Below are 26,280 nucleotides of genomic sequence, written 5' to 3'. Positions count from 1 at the left end.
GGCGCTGCACCAGGTGACAATGCCCACTCAGAGCAGGGAGCCATGCCCACCCCTGCGGGACAGGACTACTCGCGGTAACCCGCCCGCAGAAACCCCACTAACTCAAGCCCATCGACCCGGCTCAGTGCAGACAGAGCCAGGGACACAGCTGGCCCCGGCAGCTGGTGTGACTCTTACAGAGCGAATCCTTGATGGGGTCTCTCCCTGCTCCAAGCCAGCTATAGGACGGAGGTGGTGACATGGCAGAGGGGTGGGAGACGAGAATCCCTCACCCCATCAAATCCTCCTCTAGAGACCTTTGCTCTCAGCACCAGCTGTGCAGTCCTAGGGGCCGGAGGTTGCTGCAGGGATCAGCTGTGGGGCCACGAAAGCCATTGCGAACGCTTAGATCGTACGTGAAACGAGTCTGGAAGAGCCGGTCCAAACTGATCAGCAGGATCTGGCCAAAGTAATCAGTACAAAGGCACAGGAGTACACGTGGGAAGGGTTACAAGACAGAGTGCGAGCCAGGGAAGCAGAGCCGCTGACAGGGCAAAGCTGGGAATGGCTTCGAGACTTCGCGCAGACGTCTCCGCCGGCCAAGGGCTCGAGTCACCGCCGGCCCCGTGTGCGACCCTTTGCTGTGTGGACGGGCCACGTGAAACTCGCCCCTGACGCAGGACTCCTTGAGCCGCTCAGGGCGTCCTTTCAGCTGGGCGGGAGCCCTTTGCCCCTCCCGCGCCCGGGGCTTCCCCTGCCCTGTCCTCAGCCCCGGCTCCTGCCCCTGATCCCCCGGGCCCCGCCCCAGCGTCCGGCCCCGCAGCGGCCTCCCTTCACCCCCGTCCCAGCCGGGAGCAGAGGCCGGAGCCGCGGGCCAGCCGGCCCGGGAGCGGGTCTCCCACAGCGGCCGGGGCCCGAGCCTCCGAGCCGGGCAGTGACCCGGCTCCTTCCCGCGGGCGGGCCCCGGGCTCAGCCGCGGCCCCGCTGGACAGCTCCGCCCAGCTCCCCGCCGGCCCCGCCCCGCCGCTCCCGGCCCCGGCCGCGGCTCCCTCCCTCCCTGCGGGCCGCGCTCGCTCCGCTCCGCCCGGCAGCGGGGCCGGCCCGTGGCGAGGCGGCGCCGGGACTCTGCCCAGCCCGCAGCGGGAGCAGCCCCGCCCGGGGGGGCCATGGCCGAGCGGGCCGCTGCCCAGGTAAGGGCCCGGCGGGCGGGGGGGCCCCGGGAGCGCGGTGCTGCCCGGCCGGGCTGGGGGGCCCCGGGGCGGGTCCGGGCTCCCCCCGCCCGGCCAGGGCTGCCCGCGGGCGGGGCGGTCCCGGCCCGTTTCTCCTGTTCCCGGGCGTGTGAACGGGGAGCGGAGTGAAACTGATCCTGGCCACGGTCCGGTCTCCGAGCTCTGAACCCCCCGGGGGCTGGGTCCTGCTGCCCGGGGCAGGGGTTGGAAACCGGCCCCTCCGGCCTGGCGCTTTGGGGTCTCATTGTCCTTTGGGGCGGGGGGAGGGGAAGCGCCCTGTTCCCTAGCCCAGCATTGCCAGAGGCCTTCGCTGACCCCCTGTGCCCCCCTGGGCGTGGGGCCAGCGTCCGGCACCTCTGGAGAGCAGGGCAAGGTCTCTCCGTTCAGGCACCCCACACACAGGCCCGGTGAGCAGCCTGCGCCCTGGGTGTCCGTCCCGGCTGCCGGAGGCTGTCAGCAAGGGGGTGCATGCAATGGCAGCAGGGCAGAGAGCAATGCCCGGGGTGTGAACCTGCTCGTTTCTGAGCTAGGGAGCAAGGTGTAGACTCTGCTTCTTCGGGCCCCAGTCCTAGAGCGACCATCACACAGAGAAAGGTCAATGCCCAAACCACAGCACGTTGTTCGGTGTTTGTAGGGCACCTGGCACAGAGGGGTCCTGGGCCCTGAGGGGGGCTCTTAGCCATTACCACAATACACACAGATAGTGTTTTCAGTTAGTGTTATCTGCTTTGTCTTCCCTTCCCTGCCTGCCCCTCCCTGTTCACCCCCACTCCAAATACCTGTTACCACTTTTCATCGTGCTATGTCTTAATGCTAGACCTGGTGGTATGCTGAGCATCTCCTGAGAAACACAGAACAACCTCCACTTCTCCCAGAAGGTGCTCAGCTCTTCCCAGGATCCAGCCTTTAGCTGTAAGCTCTTTGTGTCAGGGGTATTAGCTGTGCCTGCCCCACACAGCCCCGTGCCTGTCTGTGGGGCTGTGTGGGTGGGGCTGGATTTCAGGCCGCAGCAATAAGATGCATTAGAATGGGAGAAGATAACAGAGAAGGGCAACAAAAATGATCAGGGATATGGAACAGCTTCTGTTTGAGGGGAGATTAAGAAGACTAGGGCTGTCCAGTTTAGATAAGGGGGGATATGACAGAGGTCTATAAAATCAGGACCGGTGTGGAGAAAGCGAATAGGGGAGTGTTATTTACTCCTTCTCATAATACAAGAGCCAGGGGTCACCTGATGAAATTAACAGGCAGCAGGTTTAAAACAAACCTAAGGAAGTATTTCTTCACACAACACACAGTCAACCTGGGGAACTTGTTGCCAGGGAATGTTTTGAAGGCAAAAAGTATAACAGGGTTCGCATAAGAATTAGATTTCAGAGTAGCAGCCGTGTTAGTCTGTATCCACAAACAAGAATTAGGTAAATTCATGGAGGACAGGTCCATCAATGGCTGTTAGCCAGGATGGCCAAGGACACAACCCCATGCTCCGGGTGTCCCTAAACCTCCCACTGCCAGAAGCTGGGACTGGAGATTAGGAATCGATCGTTTGATAATGGCCATGTTCTGTTCATTCCCTCGGAAGCATCTGCTATGGCTGCTGTCGGAAGACAGGGTGCTGGGCTACATGGACCATTGGTCTGACCCACGGTGGCCGTTCTTATGCTTAGGCGTAGAAATCTTGGCGGTGCCCGTTTCAGTCAGGAGAGGCAGCTGGAACTGGGGCGCAGCTTTCCACCGGCTTCGCAGCATTACTGTCTCTCCGCCTCCAGGGGACCCAGCTCCCCGCCAGCACTGGTGAGTGGATGCAGGGCTGGGGGCTGAAAGTCCTCTACAGCTGAGACCAGCGGGGGGAAGTGGCCTAGAGCGCAGCCCCCCAAACAAGCCAGAGCTGCAGCGATAGCGGACAATGCTCTAGCCCAGGGTTTCTCAGTCTGTGGGTCGTGGGCCAAGGTTGGAGCTGCCAGAATGTCTGAAAGGGCCCCAGGGCAGGTCCAGTCTCCTGGGCCAGGCTGGGCTTGACTCCCCGCTCTGGGCACTGCGGTATCCAGGGCACAGTGCCGCTCGGGTTTGGCCCAGCTGCCCCTCCGTCATGACAATGGGGGGCCGGCCAAGCCGAAGCTGAGTGAGTGGTGCGGCAACCCATGCGCCAGGTCACAAGGCCACTTGCACAGATTTGGCCCCCTTTCGCAGGGCACTGCGACCCTGGGAGCTGAGCCCAGCCGGCCCTGCAGGACTGCAGCTGCTGCTGCAGGGTGAGTGTGCGGTGGGCTCTGCGCACCCACCCACAGGCCCTGAGCCCCCTTTCGGGGGCAGTTCTCAGCACCCCTCCCCCGGGCCTATTTACTGGGCTGCGACAGGACATCAGCTTTTACCAATGGGTCCTGGGCCAAAGAGGTTGGGAAGCGCTGCTCTGGCCGTCTCTCCCTGGCACAAGGGCTCGGGGCGGTGCCCAGGGATCAGCAGCCCGGGCCCTAGGAGCTGTACGGTCGGAGCGGTGGCAGCAGAACCCCAGCCAGGGAGCTGCAGTCAGGGGCAGCCAAACCCGCAGCCACCAGGGCCAAGGAGCAGGCGCAGCACTCGACAGGCTGGTCTCCCCGCTTCAGATCCCCTGGCATTCGGCCCAGTTGTGCTGGAGTTAAGGAGAGAACAGCCAGATCGGTCAGGCTCCCCCAGGCCTGCCCACAGCAATTCCGGGCCCCAGGGCAGAACAGTCAGTGGGCACGGCCAGGGCTTCCACATGCCTGCCCAGCTGCCTTCGCTGCCACCGGTACCAGCCCGTGCGCGCCCAGGAGCCCTGCGGCCCACCTGGGCAATTGCCACCCTCCCCCACCCCCGTCAGGGGGCCTAGGCTTCCCCATCCACCCAGTTAGATCCCCCAGCTCCATTCACCCTCCTGCCTCCTTCTCTCCCATTGTAAACATGTGTGACGCTTCCCAGGGTACCCAGGGTTGGGAGCCACTTTGCGAGCACCTGCCCTTAGCTGGGCTTGCTGTGGATCAGCTCCCTGAACCCACCAGCCTCTGGCAGCCCGAGCACTGCCCTCCAGGCCCCCACAGGCCTCGCTCTCTCCGCACAGGTTAGCGATAGGCGCTCACCAACCGCCGAGTCCTCGGAGCGTCCTGCTGGAGCACCCAGCCCTGAGCCGCTGAGCGCAGAGCTCTTGGATTCGCTGCTCCCAAAGGAGCAGAACACGCCCGCTCAGGGTCCCCGCTCTGCGTCACGCAGCTCCGGTAGACGTAGAGCGACAAGGAGGAGAAGTTTATAATCAGAGAACCGAGATTCAAGCAAGGGGCAGAAAGAATGTTGGAAACACACGGTTACATATGAGACAAAATCAGAACACGCTCCCTAGCTCCTAAACAGGACTCCCAAAGCCTGGCCCTGGCTCCTGCGAGTAGCTGACTCCCCCCACCCTCCTCGTCCTTTCCCCAGCCTTTTGAACCGGTTTGGCTGAGACCCCTTCCCATAAGATCAAACCCGCTAGTGGTTTGTTCACATAGACAGAAGGAGAACTGGAGGTTTATCTGCACCCAGATCTAGTCTCAAGAGTTCATTGTCTTACTGTAAACAGGAGAACCCCGGCTGTTCTTGTTTTGTCCAGCAACCTCTACAACCTAGTGACTAGCATTTTGCTCAGACTGTAAATGGCCGTCCATTGTGAGTCATACAGTACTTAACTTGCATGTGACCGGCCAGAGTGAGATAAATGTCTCTTCCCCCCACTTGACAGGAGTTTGTGGATCACCTGTCAGTGACTTGCCTTAACTCACCGCCCTAGAGAGCAGAGTTTTTAGTATAAAACAGAACTCTTCACCTATTTTCCGTAAATACATCTTGCAATAGTTATGGCGACCCTTCTGGCGCTGGCTTTTGTTAGAGACCTTACATGATGTTTCTTGGCAGATGAGTAGGCAGATGCAGACCCAGGGGATCTCTGTGGCCCATATGTACCCAGGTGCCCTGGGGTCACAACATCCCCACTCCCTCCATATCCCCACATGTTCATCGAGAAATGGGGGGAAGGACAGCTCTGCCTTTCCAAGCCACCGCATCAAAAAGCCGCCTACGCTTCATGTATTAAACCCTGTGGAAATTCCACAAACCAAACCTTTGTCTAACAGGGTCTGGCTGGGTAGGTGTGACCCTCTCCCCCAAGGGAAATTAAAAGAAGCAAGGAAATGACAGTGTTTGAGGCTCCCCTTCACTGTACCCCACACTGCAGCTTTCCACAGACAGTGAGAGACTCGGCATTGTGCCAAGGAACTTGCTCCCGCCAGTGACCCGGAAATGCTCTTTGTGCACCCCATTCCTAGCACGTCCTTAACGGCAACCTTGTGCGTCCCCCGTAGAGACAGGACACCCCCTCCCTGCTGGTCCTGCGTGTACATGTCGCAGTATCGGTGGAGGTGGCGGGGAAGGGTTTTGCGTTGTACTGGGGGAGGAACGTGCTGTGCGTCTCCACGAGGGAATTCTGTCCGCTGACGCAGGGCTGGGCGCTTAGCGGAAGTGCAGATTCAGAGGGGGCCGTTGGCCTTTCCTGGCTTTTCAGGGCTGGCTCTCTGGGGCATCTCGCACTTGCTCAGCCTCAGTCCCTTTTAAGTGGAGTTTCGTTTGTGGAATGACGAGTCCCCCAGCTCCACTTACGTTTCTGTCCTTGCAAACAGGCTCCAGAATGGGACCCGGAGTCAAGGCGCCCAATGCCTTTACAGTCCCGCTCTGACCCCAGACAGACTTCCGAGAGGGAGAGCCAGCTGCAGCCGGCAAAGCTTTCCATGTGGCCTGCAGTTGCTGCAATCCAAGCTGTGGACAGGACTGTGGATTCCCATGCCACGCGGTTGCTGACTCTGGAGAGGAGAATGGGAACAGCTGAGAAGAAATTAGTCGATTGTGAGAAAACGGTGATGCAATTTGAAAGCCAGCTGGAGAGTAAGTGGGCTGCGGTAGGAACTCTGATCCAGGGGTATGGACGGCTGCAGAGGAGGCTGGAGAACATGGAGAACCTGCTGAAGAACAGGAACTTCTGGATCCTGAGGCTCCCCCAAGGCACTAAGGGGGAGGTCCCCAAGGTAACGATACCCCAGCTGGTGCCGAGGGGCAGAACTAAATCATGTGCAGAGATTTTCAAGAGTCGGGGCCTAAAACTGGGTTCCTACCTTCATATTTAGGCAATGAATAAGTGGCCTGATTCTCCCAAGTGCTGAGCATCCCGCCGCTCCCATTGGAGTCCACGGGTGTTGCCGTGTGCTCAGCACTCTGGAAAATTGGGGTATTTATTCATTGCCTAAATATTGTCCCTTTGTGACCTGCGTGGCTAGTCAAAGTGCAGGGCCCTGGGGATGTTCCCGCTGGAAGGTAGGTATTGATGATGGAGTCTGTCAGGCTGGGGTTTTCTTGGACGCAGTCTTGTTTATTTGCGAGGAAGGCACAAATGGTCTCTGAGCGCAGGAGGCAGAAGGAGCAGTGTCTTAGCCAACAGCCTCCAGCCTCTGTAGCAGCACCAGACCCAAAGGAACTCTCTGGCTTTCTCCAGGGTCAGACACCAGGCTGTGGCTCGGTTTGCTTTCTCCCTCGGTCTCTCTCTTCATCTCTGCGTGTTCTCTCTCCCCTCGCACACACGCACGCCCTGACCCAAACAGACTTCTCCCCCCACTCGGTCCAAAACTCCTGGGTGGGTTCACAATCCCTTTTGTCTTAGGTTGGGGCTTGGGGGCAGCTGTGATTTATTTATCCTGATAGTTATGCTAGTTGAAAGATGTGTTCACACCCAGTTTCAAAGATGTGTGACCCATATCCCAGCCACCTCTTGGATAACAGGATGAATGTAAGAGCTTAACTTTTGACATCCACTTTTGAAACTCGTGGCCTCTTTCCCAGGTCAGTCTATTGAAAGATTTCTTTTCCCGTTGACATTCCATCCCCGCAGCAAGATTTCCCCAGTCAGGGCTGCGCGCTGGAGCGTGATTGCTCGTCTCTCTTCTGGAAGGACCCCAGAGTATGTTCTAACCAAGTTACAGAAACGTGCTACAACAGCGCCCAGGCGAATTGTGTTGACATGCTGCTCTGACGCTGTGTTGGCTGTTCCTTATTCACTGGCCTAAAATGGTTTGGACGAAGGGAGTGATGTGATCTGGCTGCCAACCTGTGTGACGGTGCCTAAAATCACACTGGTTAGGAACACCGTGGCTGCGCTGGGCCCATTCCCTCCCCGCTGCAACTCCGTGGTGTCAGCACACAGCCATCAGCGCTCAGGCTCCGTATCAGAGTACAGGGTTCAAACGTCTGCAGGGGAGGAAGGACGGCCTAGGGCATCGGGCACTGAGCTGGGACTCAGGAGACCTGGGCTCAGTCCCAGGCTTCTTATGTGTCCTGGGGCAAGTCACTTAGCCGGTGTGTGCCTCAGTTCCCCATCTGTACAACGGGCATAACAGCACTGGCCTGCCTCACAGGCCTATTGTGAGGCTACACACATCCGACTGTGAAGTGTGGAGATACAGTGGTGACAGGGGCCATGTAGGTACTTTGCTTAGGTTCAAATGTTGCTCCATATTTGCAGCCTCTGAGAACAAATTCTGTAGGCAAAACCTGAACAGAATCACTCCACAGGGACCTCCTGGCTCAGTTAATCGCTGGGGCCGGTGCCGGAAATTGCTTGATTGCATTATTTCTGGAGGATATACCACCAGATAGTAATTTAACCATAAATTCCTTTATTCAAGCCAAAGGCCAAATGGTATTTATGCAGTTGCTCCACCCGTGTCTAAAATGCTAAGCTATAAGCAGTTGCTACCCGGATCCAGTGACACACATTCAGAAGCAGTTGACCAGAATATTCACAAAAAATACCCAGCCCCAGGCAGGCAGGCAGGCAGTGGTAACGAACCCCTGAAGAGCTCACCCCTTTATACTCTAACAGACAAGTGATGTCATCACCAATTTCTATCTTTAGCTAAGTACCAGTATGGGGCACCTTTCCGCAAGATATGGCAGTGGGGCCTCTGTCGTTCTAATTGTCTTAAATGTATGGATCTTAAAGCTACCTGCACTGGCCTTTTCTCTTCTTCCGCAGGCCCTTGTTGTCAGATAGTGCTGGGACGTTAAAGGTTACTGCTCTTTTATCACATGACAAAACAACCTTCTCTTTTTGTGTTAGAACCAGTGTGTAAGCATTGCTTATCATTCAGAGGCCCCTCTTCCAAAAATCTCCTTTTTCATCTCATTAGCCACCTTCTAAGCTCAGCATCCTCCCCAGAATTGGTCTTGCCTACATGCCATGTTCTTTCTAACTTTTAAACCTATTCTTTCCAAAGCCTGTTCATGGCCACAAAAGCCCCTTTATTTTACTTAAACTACAAAACACATTTTCTTTAGCCAAGCTCATTTAACCCTTTCCATATCTATTTAATCTTACAGCCAGCATGTTCCCTTGGATCAGCATGCAGAGAGGACCTTCTCCATGTCCCTGCCCACTTCCACACACAAAGCATGAGAGGCAGCTGCCTCCACGATGGCGTCTTCCCAGAGCCCTGCACAGCCCAGGAGTGGGGAAATCCCTGTGCAAGGGGTATGTGGGTAATGTGGAGTCCCCTAGCAGCCTGCTCCATTTGAGCTGTGCAGCCTGGCAGTTGGAGGACGGGATCCACGTGTTGCATGGATGGCGAGGGGGAAGCAGTCTCTGTCCTACCCCTCCACCTGACCAAATTCAGATTTTCCTTTCCAGCTCTGCTGGTGCAGGGGTGGGGCAGCATAGTCTCCTGCAGCTCTAGCTGTGATGTCTGGGGTGTTTTTACATGAAACCCATTTCTAGTCATTTTCCCAATAACAGTCAGGCGACATTGCTCCTCCCCATCTCTCCTGATTCATACGACAGGTGGGATTGACCCAGGAGGTACTGAGTGTGCAACGCTTGTGATTCCAGGTGCCGGTGACATTCGACGACGTCTCCGTCTATTTCAACGAGCAGGAATGGGGGAGCTTAGAGGAATGGCAGAAGGAGCTTTACAAGAACGTGATGAAAGGGAATTATGAGGCCCTGATCTCCCTGGGTAATTCTTTTTTCTTCGCTCGATTACGAGAAGCCGTGAGATCGCTGAAGGTAGAGTTGGCTCCAGCTCAAGTTTACTCTCCAATTCCTTTTGTTCCGGGTGGATCGGTAGGTAAAACCCTTGTAGTGCGGGTCTTGGATTAAGGGCTCGTCTACCCTTAAAACACTTCAGCAGCACAGCTGTGCCATTGTACCACTTCTGTGTAGACACTACCTGTGCTGACGGGAGGAATTCTCCTGCCAGCGTAGGTAATCCGCCTCCCTGAGGGGTGGTCACTGGGTCGACAGAAGACCTAGAGCTGTCTACATGTGGGCTTAGGTCGGCTTCACTACAGCGCTCGGGGGGGGGGGGATTTCACACCCTGACCGATGTAGTTAACCTGACCTAGTTTTCTAGTGTAGACCAGGCCTGACACAGAGCTGGTCTACACTTAAAACGTGCATTGGCATAACTATGTCTCTTTCTTTTTGCGAATACAGACTAACACGGCTGCTACTCTGAAATATGTCTTTTAGGGGTGTGAAAAATCCATACCCCGGAGAGCCAAAGCTACGCTGGCCTGTCCCCTGGTGTAGACGACACTAGGAGGATGGAAGAATTCTTCCCTCCACGTAGCTACCCCCCCTCGGAGAGTTGGAGTAAGTGCGGTGATGGGAGAACCCCTCCCGTCGTGGTACTGAGGGACGCAGCTGCAGCTCCAGCGTGTTAGGTGTAGACGAATCCCCCCGGCAATGCTCTCCAGAGAAGGGCTGTGTTGACTCTGTTGCGTTCGTCTCTAACCCCCGTGCTGACCGCAGCGGTTGTGTCAGCCTCAGGGAAACGTTTGCTGACCCAAGTGAACACCGTGCTGCCGAAAGGTGCCCTGCTGTAGCTGGAAGCACTGGAGGCCTCGCCGCTCCGCCCGTGTTCCTCACTCCTGGGATCTCTCGGCTTGAGCGGCCAGTTACTCGTTCTGACTGAGAAGGTGGGTTCTGCGACTGGGCCGCATGGAGACCCCGAGTCGCATCACACAGGTACTTCCCAACCAGCCGCCAGAGGGCAATGGCTTGTGTTCCCCACTGACCTGAGCTGGATTTGAGCCAGTCACCTAGGAGAGGTTTCAGAGTAGCAGCCGTGTTAGTCTGTATTCGCAAAAAGAAAAGGAGGACTTGTGGCACCTTAGAGACTAACCAATTTATTTGAGCATGAGCTTTTGTGAGCTACATGAAGTGAGCTGTAGCTCACGAAAGCTCATGCTCAAATAAACTGGTTAGTCTCGAAGGTGCCACAAGTCCTCCGTTTCTTTTCACCTAGGAGAGAGATTCTGTGGCCTGTCACTAATTGTATGGACCAGCCAGTTCCAACTCCAGATACTGCACCAAATTCACTGCGGGTATGTGCAGGTCCACTCCCCTTTGCCCAGTGGGTTCTGAGTTGCCAGCTGCATTGCAACAGATGCAAATGGTGTCACAGGTCCACAAGATCTGTGCTATACCCCGGCCTTTAACCGGCCCCTGGAAGGACCCGCTCAGTGTGCCAGACCCCCAGGGGTCCCACTCTTCCACAAGGGGGGCCACGCGGCCTCAGTGCCCCGAAGACTGAGACGCCTGTTTCTCACTGTGAGCTCTGCCCAGCAAGTCCAGCTGAGAGAGACCCCTGCTCAAGGACCAGTGCACGGCAGCGAGCGTGGCCAGGGCCGCCAGGCACGGGAGCCGGGTTCATTAGCCGGCTGGAACACGCCTGGGGTAGCGCTGAGACCAGCAGTGCTGAGTTCAGACTGGCCAGCGCCGTGGCTCCCACGAGCCCTGCTGCCGTAGCCCCGACCTTCGCCGCCCTTGTCCCAGGCCTCTGAGCCGTCTCCTGCCGCCTCTGCCCCCTGGCTGCTGCTGCAGAGTCGGGCTGAGTTCACGTGTTCAGGGGTTGGGCCCCATTCCCTTTCTGGATCCTCCAGCGAAATGGGTTCGTTCCTCTTAGTTCTGCAGCCTCCACAGTCAGCCCCACCAGTGCGGAATCGCAAGTCTTAACGGTTCCTAGCGGACAGGAAGCCGGAGCATCCGGAAAGCAGCTGAAGAGGGGAAAAGCCTGATACACATTAGGGATGTAAAAGGTTAACCGGTAAGCTTACCAGTTAACCAGGCTTACCAGTTAACTGTTAACCGCAGCGGCCGCGCGTCGTGTCGGGACGGCAGGGGCAGGAACGGTCCTGGCTGCACCATGCCTAGCTGGCTGGCCAGACCCCTGGCCCCAGCCACGCCGGACCCCGGCCGGACTGGCCCCAGGCCCCGCCATGCCAGGCCCACCCAGCTACCTTGGTTAACCAGATAAACAAAATAACTGTAATCGTTTAACCAGTTCACCTTTTTAACCAATATTTGCATCCCTAATACACATCATGTAATTAGTAGGAAGGAAAGAAATAATCCTGGGGGTTGACAGTGGACAGCAAATTCGATACCCCAAATGCACTGCCCAGCTCTCCCCAAGTTTTCCTTGGCTAAGATCCTGCACCTGAAATGTCAGGACATAACTGTACTTTGTGTGTCAGAGAACAGCCCCGGCATCCCCAGGCTCCCTGGCGCCGTTGTATTGTAGAATAAATAGTGTCCAAATTAACCCGTCTGCCCCTCTGCAGGTGGCTCCCTGCACGGCTTCTTGGTGCTTAATAGGCACGTGGATTAATACTTCCTGTGCCCATGGCAGCCCCTTCCCTTAGGAGGAATCAGAGAGTCCCACCCATCGGAGGAACAGCACCCTGCCCGGTGCAGCTTCTCTTCACATCACCTGTCACCCCCAGCACTCGGGGGTTGGGTATTTCAGAGCATTGATAATGATCTGGAATGAGTATCCTACTGTGTGAATCAAACCCTGGAGCGTCTCTCTCCATCTGCAGACTACGCCATCTCCAAACCTGACCTTCTATCCCGGATTGAACGAGGGGAGGAGCCGTGTGTCGGGGATCAGGGTCGTTCAGAGGAGAGCGAGATCCCTGCAGACCCCAGCCCAGGTACCCTGAAACAGCTCAGAAATGAGCCCTGAGGTCTCTCGCTTCAGCTGGGTTCCCCGGGGTCCCGTTCCACTGACTGCCATAGCTGGAGGTGTGACTGCCTGGCGAACGTGCACAAGGAGTGAAGTCAAATGGCTCGGTCCAGTGAAAGCTTCACGAGCTCTTTCATTCCCTCTGTTTCAATGGGCACTTTTCTGACACTTGTGCCAGGGACAGGAGAGAAGAGAGAAGACCTCTCTGGAAGGAGCAAGTGGGAAAAGGGCTCCTTTGAGAACCCAAAGCCCGGAACAACCCAGGGGCAGTTACACAATTTAACCCTGGCAGCCTGCGTGCTGCAGAACGTCCCGTGTCCTGAACGGGCTCTGAGACGGGACAGGCTCGTCCAGCCCCCGGGGGAACCACTAGAACGAAGGGAAGCTGAAATTCTAGCAAGCTCTCAGAACGTGCAGCTCTTCCCCATAGGTGGATTTCTGTTGTCCTTGTCCCTAGCAAGTGCCATCTGCAGCCCTCCCCTCATCCCACCTCGGCCCCCTGCCCCCTTCCTGACCATTCTGGCATCGACCCCATCTGCAGCCCTCCATTTCCCCTCCCACCGGAGCTGCACTAGTGTCTGTTCAGAGCAGCCCCCTCTGAAAACCGATGCTGGCAGAGATGGGTTTGAAGCTCCTTGGCCCAGCTCTCAGCGGGGAGGAGAAACACGCAGCGTGTGTCTGCGTTCAGGCTGGAAGGGGGAAGTGCCAGCCAAGGAGCTGGACCCGCGGGAGTTCTGCTCAAACAACAGACGTGTAGCCGTGGGGGTGCACTGCGGGAGGGACTAGCTGCCCCGCGTACGATCTCATCTGAGCCATTACGGACGTACTTGGGGCAGCCAGCCCCTCCCACCGCCACGGCTACACGTCCAGCTCGAAAGTCGACGTACCCTTAATACCCTTGGCTGGGATTTGGTAAACAGCCTAGCGACTTCGGGCTCCCACCTACAGTGCATGGGAACTGGGTGCCCAACTCCCCTAGGCTCCTTTGAAATCTGAGCCTTTCTCTTTCCTGTGAATAGAACCCCCCGGTTCTGCATCAGACATTTCATTGTGGATTAACCAGGAGGAGGAGGATCCGGGCTGTGGGGGCCAAGGGGACTCTGGGGAAAATGAAATCAGTGGAAGCCCCTGCTCAGGTGAGTAATGGATTTCACCATCTCAGAGCTGCTGAACGCAGTAATCACCCCGGAGCTCTTTTCTCTGCGCCCAGCCATCTCCAGGGACCAGCAGCCGTTTCCTCACCCTCTGGGCAGACTGTCACTGACGTCTGCATTGCTGTACCCGACTTCTGCTGGCTTGTCCCCCTGCCTTTCAATAGCACACAGCCTGCCTCCGCCTCGCCCCGTGTGGGGCTGGCAGTGCCCTGCGGGTGCTGGCAAAGAGCAGCCCCTCTGCTCAGGAGCTGGGACGGGACCTGCCCTGCGTGCACAGGATGCTGTCTCACTCCCTTGCCTCCAGCATGGGAGCCTGACCCGTCTGGCTGTTAGTGTCCGTGCTCTGCGTTCGTTAAACCCAGCGGGGCGGGGGTGTCCCTTAGTGTGCTGGCCATTCAGCAAATCCCCTCCTTTGGAGCCGCCCAAACTTGTCTTTGGGCGGAGGAGGGGTCCAAAGCAAAGGTGGTCGGGCCTGAGCTCGGTGTTCGGATCTGGCCGAGAGCGGGGGAACGCGGTGTAATCCTCTTTGCCCTGAACAGAGTTTCAGATTGTCCCCCCCGATGCCGTGTCCTGGGTTAAACGAGAAGAGGAGCCATGTGCGCAGGATCGGCCGATCTCTGGAGAAAGAAGAACCCCTGCAGGCCCCAGCCCTGGTGAGTAGCAGCCAAGACCACTGGGCACAGGGCGTGAGGGGACGAGCGGGGAATCCAGCTGGACCGTTTTACAGTTTCTGCTCATCTGCTCTCAACTTCTGACATGTTGTTAGTTTACAGGCTGCAAGCCAGCCGCTCGCACCCCCTCCTGGCCCTGCCACCACCCAGTCCCATCGCTGAGCCTCTCCTCCTTTCCCTCTTTGGACAGTCTGACCAATGGTCTTAGCCCCTCGTTTTCTGCTGCCTCTTGATCCTCACAAACGCCTTTTGTATCCATTAAAAAGAGGTGTCTTCTCTCCTCCAGCAAAGAGCCAGTGCTGGCTTTAAACCCCTAACTCAGGGTTTAAGTGGGAGTAGAAACCAAACTGGAACGTAATCCCACAGGAGTGGAAGGGACCCCTGGGACCTGGAGTCCAGTCCCTGCTATCGCCGGCCACCCCAGCATGGAACTCGTTGCTGGAAGTTTGTTTATAGCCCTGTTTTTTCAGGGTGGCACCAGATACAAGCATTTATGGCTAAATTAGTATTAAATCCAAGCGGAATTTGTACGGTTGCTCCAAACATGCCTAAAAGCCCCACTAGTCAGGAGTTGCTACATCCAAACAGTGATGAACCTTGATAAGCCTGTACAGACGTTGATCAAGGATACGCACAAAAAGGAGTCAACCCAGGGGTGCTCAAACCCACGCTGGCTGGCTCCCATGAGGACAGGCAGACACGCTAATGAACGAAGCTCACCCCTTTATACCCTTTCACAAAAGAGTGATGTCCGATCACCTGCCATTGTCTTCTCTAACGGCCAGGGATTAGGCAGTGTGGAGTTGTCCTTTCTCTGGCTTTGGCTAAAAAATGCTGGAGCAGTTGGCCAAGGAATTTTCCTTCTGACTTCATCAGCTCCGGTTCCGGTTTAATATTTCCCGCAGAGCGTACCCTGGTGCAGGCACGGCTGCTTCAACCCTCCTGTCACGCCTTCCCACAGCTGGGAAGTGCCTGCCCTGTACGGAGCCTGCAAAACCAGATTCTCTGTAGTCAAGTGCATCTATCCCTGAATAGACTAACCCGACTCGTTCAGAAACCTACAAGCTCCACCTTCAAACCCCTTTTTCTTGCCTCCGCTTCTGTCGGGAGCCCCCTCCGGGAGGTCTGTCCCCTGATGGTTAGAACCCGTCTGCTAATTCCCAGCCTGCTCTTCCCTGTGAACAGAATCTCCTGCTCCAGCACCTGGCCTTTCCCCCTGGGTTAAACCGGAGCCAGAGCCGTGTGTGGGGACTCAGCCGGCTTTGGAGCAAAGGGGGCTCCCTGCAGAGCCCAGCGCAGGTGCGTGTTGGAGAGAAACCGCTCGGAACCAGTGAGTGCCGACAGGAGCTGGTCAGATCCAACTTCCAGCGCATTGCGACTGCAAACGGGCTGCCGGGATCATCAGGCCCCTCCCATCCCCTCCAGCACGGCCCCTCTGCCGGAGGGAGGGGGGTGGCGTAGGCCTGGCCATTCCAGCGTCACTCCACCTGGGGAATTCCCAGCAGGCCACGTAAGGCTGCTGTGCAAGCCCAGAGTCGCTCAAAGCAGCCTCATCGCTGGTGATCTCAAGGCCCAGGGCCAACCCCAGCACCTCAGGGAGACAGGGAAAACTTCCCCTCTGCCCTTCTCTAGGGGGAACAAAGGATTTATCGACCCCGAAGCGAGGCGGAGCCAGGTCCGGTAAACCAGCACCTTGATGAGTGTCCCCGCTCGCTCCCCACGGCCAACTTCCTGGGACTTGACTCCAAAGCTGGAGCCCCTGAGTCGCAGAATTCCCTCCCTCTCCGGCAGGTGACGTGAATAACGGCTGCTTTCTTCTGCCCCGGCAGGTGACGAGATCCCGCTCCAACTTGCAGAGGAGCCTCGTGCCGAGGAGGGGGGCGAGGGCCCAGGCCCCCCTGGGGCGTCCAAAGGGACCAGGGTCCAGAGCCCCGGGGAGGGCCCTGCGGCTCGGCAGAGAAGCGTCCTAGGGAGGTCGGCTCAGGGCAAGAGGGGCATTGGGGAGCTCAGAGCGGCCGGGGGCCAGCAGAGAGCCGTGGGGGGCGAGCGGCCCGGCCCGTGGCCTGAGCGTGGGAAGTGCTTGGGGCAGAAGCAGTCGCTGCTGAGCCCCAAGAGGAGCCAGCTGGCGGAGAAGCCCGCCAAGTGCAGGGAGTGCGGTGAGAGCGTCGGCCGGGTTCAACGCTGCCTCCAGGACCAGCACATGCCCCCGGGCAAGCTGCCCTTCACCTGCGCCGAGTGCCGGAAGCGCTTCCGCAAGAAGCGGCCCCTGCTCTTCCCCCCCGGGCCGCACCCAGCCGAGCAGCCCTTCTCCTGCCCCGCCTGCGGCAAGGCCTTCGGCCGGCGGGACACGCTCCTGGCTCACCAGCAGACCCACCTCTGAGAGCACAAGTCCGTTGCGCTGCCTGTGGCCAGGGCTTTGTCGCCGAGGGGCACACGCAGCACCAGTGGGCGCCCGCCATGGGGGGCTGCCCCCCCAGTGCGGGAGGAGCTTCGCCCACCTGTGCCTCCTGGCCAAGCACCAGTGGGTCCCTCCAAGGGCACTCAGTGTGGACGGGGCTTTGCCCGCCAGGACAGCCTGGCACAGCACCAGAGGACTCGTCTCCTGCACGAGCCTGCCGAGGCCACCGCGGGGCTGGCAGCGGGGAGCCAGGGCCTCTCGGGCTGCACCGGCCCCTGAGCTGGGCTTGGCAACCCAACCCCCAACTGTGCCCACGTGACACGTGTTACATCCCACCCGTGCCAGGCGAGGCAGAGACCCTCCAGGAATAGAGTCCCTGGGGAGGGTTTGGGCCAGCTGGGCTGTGGCTGCCCACCCGAGCCCTGCAGAGAAACCATCTGTGCGGGGACAGGGCTTCCCACAGCTCCGTGGTGGGGAACGTGTCGGGTCGGAGCACTAAGAGGTCCAGCACCGCTGGGAGGAGCAGCCGCACTGCTCCTGAGCACGGGGAAGGTTAAACAGGGACACTGAGAATCCAGGCAGGAGCGTCGCTCGCTGTGGGAACATCCTTGGTCATACACCACGAGCCAGCTGGGCTGGTGCATTCGGGTCCCTTTGCGCACCCCTGTGTTCGGGCAGCACAAAGGGGCCGGAAAGCAGCCAGGTTGGGCCAGCTGAGAATCTCCGGGCATGGGGGAGCTCTCAGCTTGTGCACCGACTCCCGTGCCACCATGGCCCACCCAGCCCTGTACTGGGGGCTCAGCCAAAGCGCCCAGTGCCCCAGCTCTCCCCACTTTGCCCTGAACGCCGTGAGCCCTCCACACCTCTGACTATCCCCCAGGCAGGGGATTTGGTGCTTGTGGAAGATGCCAGGTTAAGCACGGCTGGACAGTGACAGTCTCCATCCCCAGAGCAGGCCTGGCACGTGTAGTGACCACGCGAGCGTCCCCACCAGGCCCTGCCGTTCTGGGGTGGATGGGCCGTTCCTAACTGCGGAGACTCCAGTGGGGTCTGGCTCGCACGCTCTGCCTGTTGGTAACTGGACAGTCTGACCAACGGGCTCGGGCAGGTCATCAAACGATGTCTGATGGTAACTTGGTCGGTACTGACCTGGGACCAGGTCACAGGAGTAAAGCGCCATCCCTTGTGACCAGTCCTCCCTGCTCCCAGCCACTTGGCTGCTCCGAAGTCATTGAGGCACAAGATCACGCACAGTGGAGAGGAACCGCGTGCGTGCACCGAGTGTGGGAAAAGCTCCCGGTATGAGCATCTCCCGGTTACCTGCCAAGAGTCACAGCAGGACGAGCTCCTCCTCAGGGACGGGCCCCGGGCCTGCAGCAGGGAATCAAACCTGGGCCCCTCTGTTCCAAAGCAGAACAGGACTGGTCGCTCAGCCGTTCTGGTTTGACGGTAGAAATATCACAGCTGTTACCGGCTCAGAAACAGCTCAGGAATTTAACTCTCGGCGCTGGGAGAACCCAGCGGGTGTAGTTCTCCACTGCCCTGCACCCTCTGCAGTCTTTTCCCCCGTGCAAAGTGCGTGCAGAACGCTTCCGGATCAGCTTGCTGCAGCCTCTCCCCCTGGGCCAGTGGAAATGAGAGCAGAGGGTGCAAGGCTGTGGGGGGACAGGCCCTGAGTTGCAGTCATGGAGGGCAGGCTGTGTCCTGTAGTGGCAGGAGAATGGAGAGCACCGAGGGACTCCTTGTTGGTACAGCGGCCGGCCACATTGATGAGAGGAGAAGGGAAGGGGCCAGCTGGACCGTGGCTTGGTAGTGGAGCAGTTTGCAGGCTTGGCTCCAGATGGGGAAGGGTTCCACAAGGAGCCATGGAGCGGAAGGGGAGATAGGAGCCAGGTACTGTCCGGGGATGATCTTGCTCTTGGAATTATTAACAGTATTTGAAATTAATATGAGAGACCACCAAACACTAATTTAACCATAAATCCCTTTATTCAGGCCAAAAGGTATTTTATACAATTGTTCTCAATATGCCTAACAGCCTCAAGGATAAGCGGTCACTACACCCAATACAGTGACAAAGTATTCACAAGCATGTGGTCAATATATTTACAAACAGGCCAGACCCAGGGAAAACTCTCAGATCCTGGCATGCACAGTCTGATTAGGTAGGGGCTGACAATGAGTCCTTTGTGACAAAGTGGGAATTTTTCATAATATTTTGTCTGAATAGTGTGTGTGCTTCAGTTTCCCTTCTGTGGTGCATGGGTAACTAGGTGGTGGGGAAAGGTGACCCTTGTAGAAGACCCAGAGATCCCGGTGGGACTGATGCCTGGCTGTCTGGGGCTTGGACCCAGACAATGGCCCGGTGATTTGGTAACTAGCAACTAACAACCAGGCCCACCCTCTGCAGGAAGCCAGCAGATTGTGACCAGCAGGGGAACAAAAGGCCTGCGGGGGAGGCCAGGTGACACCGTTTGCCCAAGAAGAAGAGCAAAGGATGGAGGAGGGGTCCTTGGGCTGCTGGTAGCAGGACACTGCTGGACTGGGGGCCAGAGAGGGCTCAGGACTGACAGGCAGACGGTGCTGTACGGCTTTGAGAACTCCGAACTTCCTACACTGTGGTCCAGACATCTAATAAAACCCCTCTGCTTTTACAGCGCTGGCTGCATTGCTCCAGTTTAAACGAGGCGGGGGTGCATTGCTCCCTTAGGCTGTGTAGGGCTTCCCCATGTATCCAAGCCAGGCGGACTCGCTGAGGGGAGCTCACGGTGGAAGCAGGGGGGCTGAAGGCTCTGAGGTGTGGTCCCATGAGGCGGGGAAGCTGAGGGGCTTACCTTAGTGAGAGAGTGAGACCCCGAGGGGGGGCTGACTCAAGGGGTCCTCCCAGGGACTGCTCTAGAACCCCAGACCTGTGGATCCGTGACACCCTCACATTCATAACTCCCTTTATCCCCTTCACCAAACAAAGCATACAACCTACCCCCTCCTTTCTTCCCCAGGCCTTTCCCCGGGTCTCTTCCCCTCCTTCCTGCTGCCCGCAGAACAGCAGGAGGGTTTGGGCTTGTTGCTTTTTAAACAGTTTGTCTTGTCACGGCAGCTCTTTATTTTATTAGTTACTTTTTGACCCATACACCCTGCCCACACTGCAAGTACTTCTTAATATTCTCATGACATCTTTTATTTGCTGATGGGGGCCTTTCCCTTACTAGCCCCAAACCATAAAGCAGACATTGTTTTCTTAACCAAACTAAGCTCTCTTTAGTTCTTTCCATTGCATGCCTGTCCCTACGACCCGTCTCCTGCAGTGGTGGACAGATGGCCCATTCTAATCGGCCACGGACTAGACAGGCCATGGAGACAACGCCATTCCCCCTTGCGAGGCGAGGGAAGTTGGCACGGGTGTCGTACTGTGCCTGCTTTGTGGACAAAGCGCGGACTGTAGGCTCCAAGACTGTTGCTCTGGCACCGTTCACCAGCGCACTGAGGCGCCTTGGTGGCAGCAAGTCACCTCCCAGCCCCCTGCCACTGAGAAGGAGACCGGAAGCTGTGCAATCTTCCGCACTCCCTAGCTGGGGATACCAGGGGTAGTTCACCTGCCTGCACGGCCGGAAAACACCCCATGTTCCAGGCATGCAGCTAACGCAGTGAAGCCAGCGAGAGCTGATGGTGTTCAGGCACTTGCAGGAGCTGCCCATTTAGTTGCGATGACTGTGGGCCCAGTCCTGCAAACCCTTGCCCATGTATTACTTCCATGAGTGTTCCCCTTGAAGTCAACGGGCCACATCCTGTCAGTGTGAACTGCAGGTCCCTGGCTCAGTAGGAAGTCACCTGTGAGTCAGGGTTTGCAGGCTCAGGACACATGCACTGGAAAGCTGCATCCTGCTCTTTGCAATGCGGCTCCCCCAGGGTGAGCGTTGCTGGGGGACCAGCAGGAACATTCCCTTGGACAGGGCTCTGGTATCACCACCGGGTGCCTGACTGCGGTGGGAGCGGTGGTGCAGTCTCCATGCAGTGCGATTCCTCCTAGAGCCGTTGGTGTGCGAGCAGCCAGCGCCTGTCCCTCCAGTGACGAAGGGGGCGGGTTTAAAGCCATTTCATTTGCTTGGTAGCAGCTACTCCGTGAACAGTGACCGAGCTGCCTGCCCCTCCCTCCTCTGCCCGGGCAATGCCATTTCCAGTCCTGCTCCGCTGGCCCAGATGGAGCGTGTGGGGGAGCCACGTGTCGTGGCTCAGGCAAAGGGGAGCGAAATCCCTGCGCACCCCGGTGTGGGGGAGTTGCGGCAGGTGTCTCAAAGTGCTTTGCACTGGGGCCTGGGCCGCACTAAAAAGTTAGGTAGATGTAGACACGGCTAAGTCAACGGAAGAATTCTGCTCGACGTAGCTACGGCCTCGTGGGGAGGTGGCTTCAGTAGAGTGATGGGAAAACCTCTTCTGTCGCTGGGGGAAAGGCCTCCCTGCAGCGCCATAGCTGCGCCCCTGGACTCTGGCCATGTTCTTTCAGGGACATTTATAAAACACAAACCAGAAATCCAGGAGCTTGAGTTAGTTACATTTACCCCAAACACTTGGGTTTCCTCTATGGAAACTCAGTTAAGATGGGCAAACAACCTTAACTATGCCCCTCAGCCGCACCCGAAAAGAAAATCAGGAAGGCGGTCTGCCCTATCTATCCCGAACACACGTTTTCATCTGCACTGAGACTAGAATACATGACTCTCCATCATCTCTGCATTGTAGGTCGTGCTAGCTCGGTGTCTGATGACACTTGGTTCACTGGGTGGTGTGGGGCAGCACGAGCCCAGGCCTGGGAAGTGCTGTGCTTTGCATGGAAGGTCCTTGGGCCCCCATAGCACCTTGCAGGATAGGGCCATCACTGAGTGGTGAACCTCTTTGCTCTGCTGTTTGGCAAAGCAGGGCTTTGTAAAGCCTCGGCTAAGCTGAAGAGCTTTGTTCAGGGTGGGGAAGGCAGGCTGCCTTCCCAATGGTTGATGCTCCTGGATTTCTAGTGCTAAAAAAGAATAAAAAAACTGCAGAACAGCCCTGACACAGGGGAGGCTGCAGTTTTCTTGCAGCCTTGATCGCTCTTACACGTCCCCATGCCCTCCATGGTTTCAAAACCCCAAACTAGGTCAAATCTCATGATCCCTTCCCAGGAGCATCCCAGCTGAGTTTCCGTTCCTGACTCAAGGCTACTGTACTGACTCCGTTGCATGAACTGAATAAATCTCTGGATTCTCTCTTTCTTTCAGCAGCCGGCAGGATTGTTATCAAAGCTGAGGAGCAGCAAGTTGAGGAAAAGCCTGAAATCCTGGAGCTGACGACGAAATTACTGGGAAGAGCAGACGACGAGGCTTTCCAGAGCCAAGGCCAGCCAGCAGAGAGTCTGTGCAGCTCAGAAGGGCAGCAGGGAGCTGGAGAGGGCCTGGAAGAGCCCACCGCACACGGGAGCAATCTGGGTGAATGCAAGCCAGGAGCAGCGCTGGAGGAAGCCCATGCAGACCAAGGCCCATTTACACCTGCAGGCCATGGGCCAGGCGTCAGAATCGAGCAGCTCCCTCCCCTGCCCCAGAGAATCCTGACAGGAGGAAAACCCTGTAACTGCGCTGAATGCAGGGAAAGCTCTTGCCTCCAGCCCAGCCTCCGGAAGCACCAGCTGCCTCATGCCGGACAGGGGGCTAACGTCTGTGCCGAGTGTCGGCAAAGCTTTCGGCTGAAGAGGAGCCTTCTAGCACACCAGCGATCCCACGTGGGGGAGGGCAACGGGCCCTTCATTTGTCCCGCCTGCGGGAAGAACTTCGGCTGCCACCCGGCGCTCACGCAGCACCAGCGGCTGCATGGCGGGGAACGCCGGTACAGGTGCCCCGCGTGCCCAAAGAGCTTCCTGCAGAAGCGGCACCTTGCGGATCACACGCGGCTGCACACGGGGGAGCGGCCCTTTCCGTGCCCGGCCTGCGAGAAGACCTTCAACGAGAAGTCCAACCTCAACAAGCACTACCGGATCCACACGGGTGAGCGGCCCTACCCCTGCGCCCAGTGCGGCAAGAGCTTCATCCAGAAACACCATCTCCAGAAGCACCAGCGCGTCCACGGGGGGCCGAGACCGCAGCAATGGGGGAGGTGGGGGGATGGCTTCCCGGCTCCCCCGGCAAACCCTGCAGGGGAGAGACTCTACCCCTGCATCGAATGCATGGAGAGCTTCACCCAGAAGACAACCCTGGAGCAGCACCAGCGAATACACACCCAGGAGAGGCCCTTCCAATGCACCAAGTGCAACAAAAGCTTCCGGCACAGGCAGTCGCTGAACAACCATCAGAAGAGCCACTCTCCCTCCAGGGCTTCACCCCGCCACAGGCAGGGGACGGAGACAGCCCCCTCAGGGGAAAGACTGAAAACAGGCAGCAGCCCAGTGGGCTGGCAGTGTGGAGGAGGCAATTTACAGGCTGTTCCCTCCCCAGAAATACAGCAACACATTACATGACAGGCCCATACGCTCTATAATAGCAGCTGGCGTTTACAGAGTGCCAGACTGGTCCAAAGCACGGGCCAGTCCTTCATGAATCCTCCCAGCGCCCCTGTAAGACGGGGGGTCAGGACTGACCTACCTACTTCACAGGCAGGGAAAGTGACTTGGCAAAGACCATGCAGTGAATCAGTGACAGAGCCATGAGCAGCACCCAGTCGCGCACTCACTCCTCCAGGCCACGCTGCTTTCGGAAAGCGTCTTTAACTGAAGTGGGACTTGACCCTGGTAACTAACATGTAATGGTAAATAGCAGATGCTACATTAAAGACCATTACCTGAAGGTTGATGTGTTTTGAGACCAGTTATTTTTTTAATGTACATGAAAGACTATCAGTGGGTTAGGGATTGGGGAGGCTGGAAAGTCTAGTTATGGGGCTGGGACAATCAAACTAGCTCAGAGGGGCATGGGGTATGGGGGGGGGGGTCTGACAGTGTCTTCCAGCCCCACCTACGTCATGTTGTTCACATGGACATGGAGCCAGGCGCTGGTTTCCCTGAGCCACCTCCCAGCCCGTGTCCTGCTCTGGGTGGGGTTGGTAAAAGTCCCTGTCAGTGGAGGGGGATGTTCCTGCTGTAGGCCTTGTCTACACGGGGAAGGGCTTGCTGACAGTGCTGTTGCGGTAGGGCTGGACCAGCAAACCCTGCTGATGGCAGGCACAGCTTCTACTGGCAAAAGAGTGTGTTTGCTGAGCCACGGGGGGAGAGATGGAATGGGGCGGACAAGGGCACGTGGGAGAAAGGAGAGCAGAAGCGTTGGAGGCAGCTCCTTGAAGGGGTGGGAGGAAATGGGAAGGCAGAAAAATGCACATGGCAACTTCATGCTTTTGTCTGGTGTGCAAACAAAAGAATGTAAGCCCTGCCCTGAGTGGCTAGCAGGGATGCACCTTGGGAAAAGAAAGGGGCTTGCAATGGGTTTGAGGGCAGACTAGGAGGTACCTAGCATACTCGTAACAGGGAGGACTTTCCAGGCACACAGGGTGGAGAGACAGCAGGAGCAGCGAAGGCTGACAGGTGAGGGAATGGGGGGGGGGGGGAGTGCAGAAAAAAGTCTAAGCTCTCCTAACTTGCTTGCAGAAGTCCTGCAATAAATACAAACCTCCCCTTGGGGCCTTTCACCCAGGCCTGGGTGAGTCCTCACGGATCTAGCCAATTCTGGTCGCTATCTGGAGCGCCAGAAACTAGAGGGGTACAGCACACATGGGGGAAAGGAGAAATAGGCTTGGGGACCTGCTAGCTTGTGCTGTCTGTCATGGCACACAGACCCTTATGTTCTGGGTGCCTTGTGACGTCACTTGACGGGTGGCCAGCTAAATGAAGAATTTTGGGTCCTCTGGCCTCAGCCACAGGAGGTTTCGGCCCCCAGGGTGGGTGCGTGCGGGTAGCCTTGCCCTAGCCATTGACCCCAGCAGGTTGGCTAGCCTTGCGCTGAGCAGGGTGCGCCACATGAGGCCTGAGTGCCGCGTGCCCAGAGCCTGGTCTACACTAAGGCTCTTGGCGAGTCGCTTCAACAGCGAGCCCGTTTGGGGGGAAAGCCTACTGTAGGCACAGCAAGGGCTGCCAGGCCAGCCTCTTCTGCCAGCACGAACGAACAGGTGACCCCCCAGTGAGGAAACAAACGACAGGAGGTGGGTGAGCAATTGTGCCATGGCCATGGGACTTTTTTGTCCAACGCTGTTTGCCGTCCCTGGCAGCTGTGGGTGAGGGGTGACCTCCAGCTGGCTCCACGGGCCACCTCCCAAAGCTGCCCTCACACCTTGCAGCAGAGGCCAGACTCGGTGCCCTTTGGGGAGGGGGGTCACGCCTGCACTGGGCAGGGTGGGGGAGGCTTTGCCACACCTGCTCTGTGGGTAAATGTGGGACCTTCCATTGAGTGAGCGTCTCAGCTGGACCAAAGCCGGCTAAAAAGACTTCTTAGGGGGAGGAGCCGCTTAGGGCAACGCCCCCGGGGAGGCAGAGGGCGTGTTAGGGCCAGATGGTTCCAAGCAAGGAGGTGCTGCTAGCCTTGCTGTCCAGGAAGAGGTGGGGCTGCCCCGAGAAACCCAGGCCCAGGCCAAAGAGAGATCAGCGAGCGAGTGAGTGTGGCGCCTGTTCAGGGCAAAGGCTCCGCAGACAAGAGTTTTCTAGAGAGAAAGCCATGTCCTCCTGCCCTCCAGAAGATGGAGGGGGTTGCACCAGGGAGCTGCTCATAAGAATGACCATACTGGGGCAGATCAATGGCCCATCTAGCCCAATAGCCTGTCTCTGACAGTGGCCAATGCCAGGTGCTTCACAGGGAATGACCAGAACAGGGCAACAATTGAGGGACCCAGCCCCTGTCGTCCAGTCCCAGCTTCTGGCAGTCAGAGGTTTAGGGACACCCAGAGTTGCATCCCTGACCACACTGGCTAATAGCCAGTCATGGACCTATCTTCCATTAACTTATCTAATTATTCTTTGAACCATTATACTTTTAGCTTTCACAACACCCCCTGGCAATGAGTTCCACAGGTTAACTGTGTATAGTGTGAAGAAATACTTCCTTATGTTTGTTTTAAACCTGCTGCAAATTCATTTCATCGAGTGACCCTGGGTGCTTGTGTTATGTGAATGGATAAAACACTTCTTCATTCACTTTCTCCACACCATTCATGATTTTATATCATATGGGCTCCATTTAACCCTAGGGGTGCAGGCCTGCAATGTGCATCTGTGTGCCCCGGGGGGCTGATGTACCATGCCATGTTTATACCTTCCCCCTCCCCTGAGAGTATTGCCTGGGGCACACTGCCCCCTCCCCAGCCACCACTGCCCCTAGTTGCCAATGTGTCCAGCCGCCACCAGCCATTGGAGCGTCAGGGTGATTCTAGGCCTGAGTGTCAGATGGGGAATGCAGATCTCCTCCCACAGCGGTTCGATCATCAGTAAGTGGGAAAGGGGGAAGCGTTAAGACGTTCTTTCCACCCTGGATTAATTCATCAGAGTGCTGGTGCCGAAGGAATCCATCTACACTTAAAACGTATCAGAACAGCTGTGAACGACACCCCTCTGCCCAGCCTAGCTCTGCTGCCAAAACCCAGCATAGATGCAGCTGGACTGACAAAAGGGGGCTTCTGTTACTGAAACTAACAGCATTCAGGATGGTGTTTCTGTACCAGCTTCTGGTGGTCTACACTACCTGCATGGGGCAGAGGGAAGCAGGTCCCTGCCCTCCTCCTGTCTTCAAGCAGAGGAATTTTTAAGCAGAGCCAGTTTGGAGTAAGTGAAGCTCAAAGCAGGGTGAGATATCTCTT

The 26,280-nt window shown here is 57.4% G+C and overlaps 1 protein-coding gene across 5 annotated transcripts; it reads left to right on the top strand.

Annotated features, from left to right (window-relative positions):
• The first annotated feature begins 1,019 nt into the window (after positions 1-1,019).
• On the top strand, positions 1,020-26,209 carry LOC311515667 (zinc finger protein 212-like). Of its 5 annotated transcripts, XM_084618904.1 has the most exons (8): positions 1,020-1,169; positions 5,873-6,274; positions 9,124-9,250; positions 12,120-12,233; positions 13,285-13,401; positions 13,959-14,072; positions 15,276-15,389; positions 15,920-21,881. In XM_084618904.1, the coding sequence occupies exons 1-8, from the start codon at positions 1,146-1,148 to the stop codon at positions 16,468-16,470; spliced, it is 1,563 nt and encodes a 520-aa protein (XP_084475030.1). In that variant the 5' UTR covers positions 1,020-1,145; the 3' UTR covers positions 16,471-21,881. The 5 variants fall into 5 exon arrangements, with proteins under 5 accessions (XP_084475030.1, XP_084475026.1, XP_084475027.1 ...); XM_084618900.1 differs by lacking the exon at positions 15,276-15,389 and having other exon boundaries at positions 21,738-24,046; XM_084618901.1 differs by lacking the exons at positions 13,959-14,072; positions 15,276-15,389 and having other exon boundaries at positions 21,741-24,044.
• Positions 26,210-26,280: the final 71 nt, after the last annotated feature.

Source organism: Lepidochelys olivacea (assembly GCF_965140295.1).
Source record: "Lepidochelys olivacea isolate rLepOli2 genome assembly, chromosome: 2".
Taxonomy (NCBI): Eukaryota; Metazoa; Chordata; order Testudines; family Cheloniidae; genus Lepidochelys; species Lepidochelys olivacea.
Note: the sequence above shows the minus strand (reverse complement) of the source record. Positions and strands in the feature narration are given on the sequence as shown.

Bases quoted from the DNA above. Each gene is read 5' to 3' on its own strand.
- LOC311515667 (XM_084618900.1), top strand. From the start codon at position 1,146: ATGGCCGAGCGGGCCGCTGCCCAG. The intron at 1,170-5,872 runs GTAAGGGCCCGG...CCTTGCAAACAG, and splicing joins CCGAGCGGGCCGCTGCCCAG to GCTCCAGAATGGGACCCGGA. The intron at 9,251-12,119 runs GTAATTCTTTTT...CTCCATCTGCAG, and splicing joins TGAGGCCCTGATCTCCCTGG to ACTACGCCATCTCCAAACCT.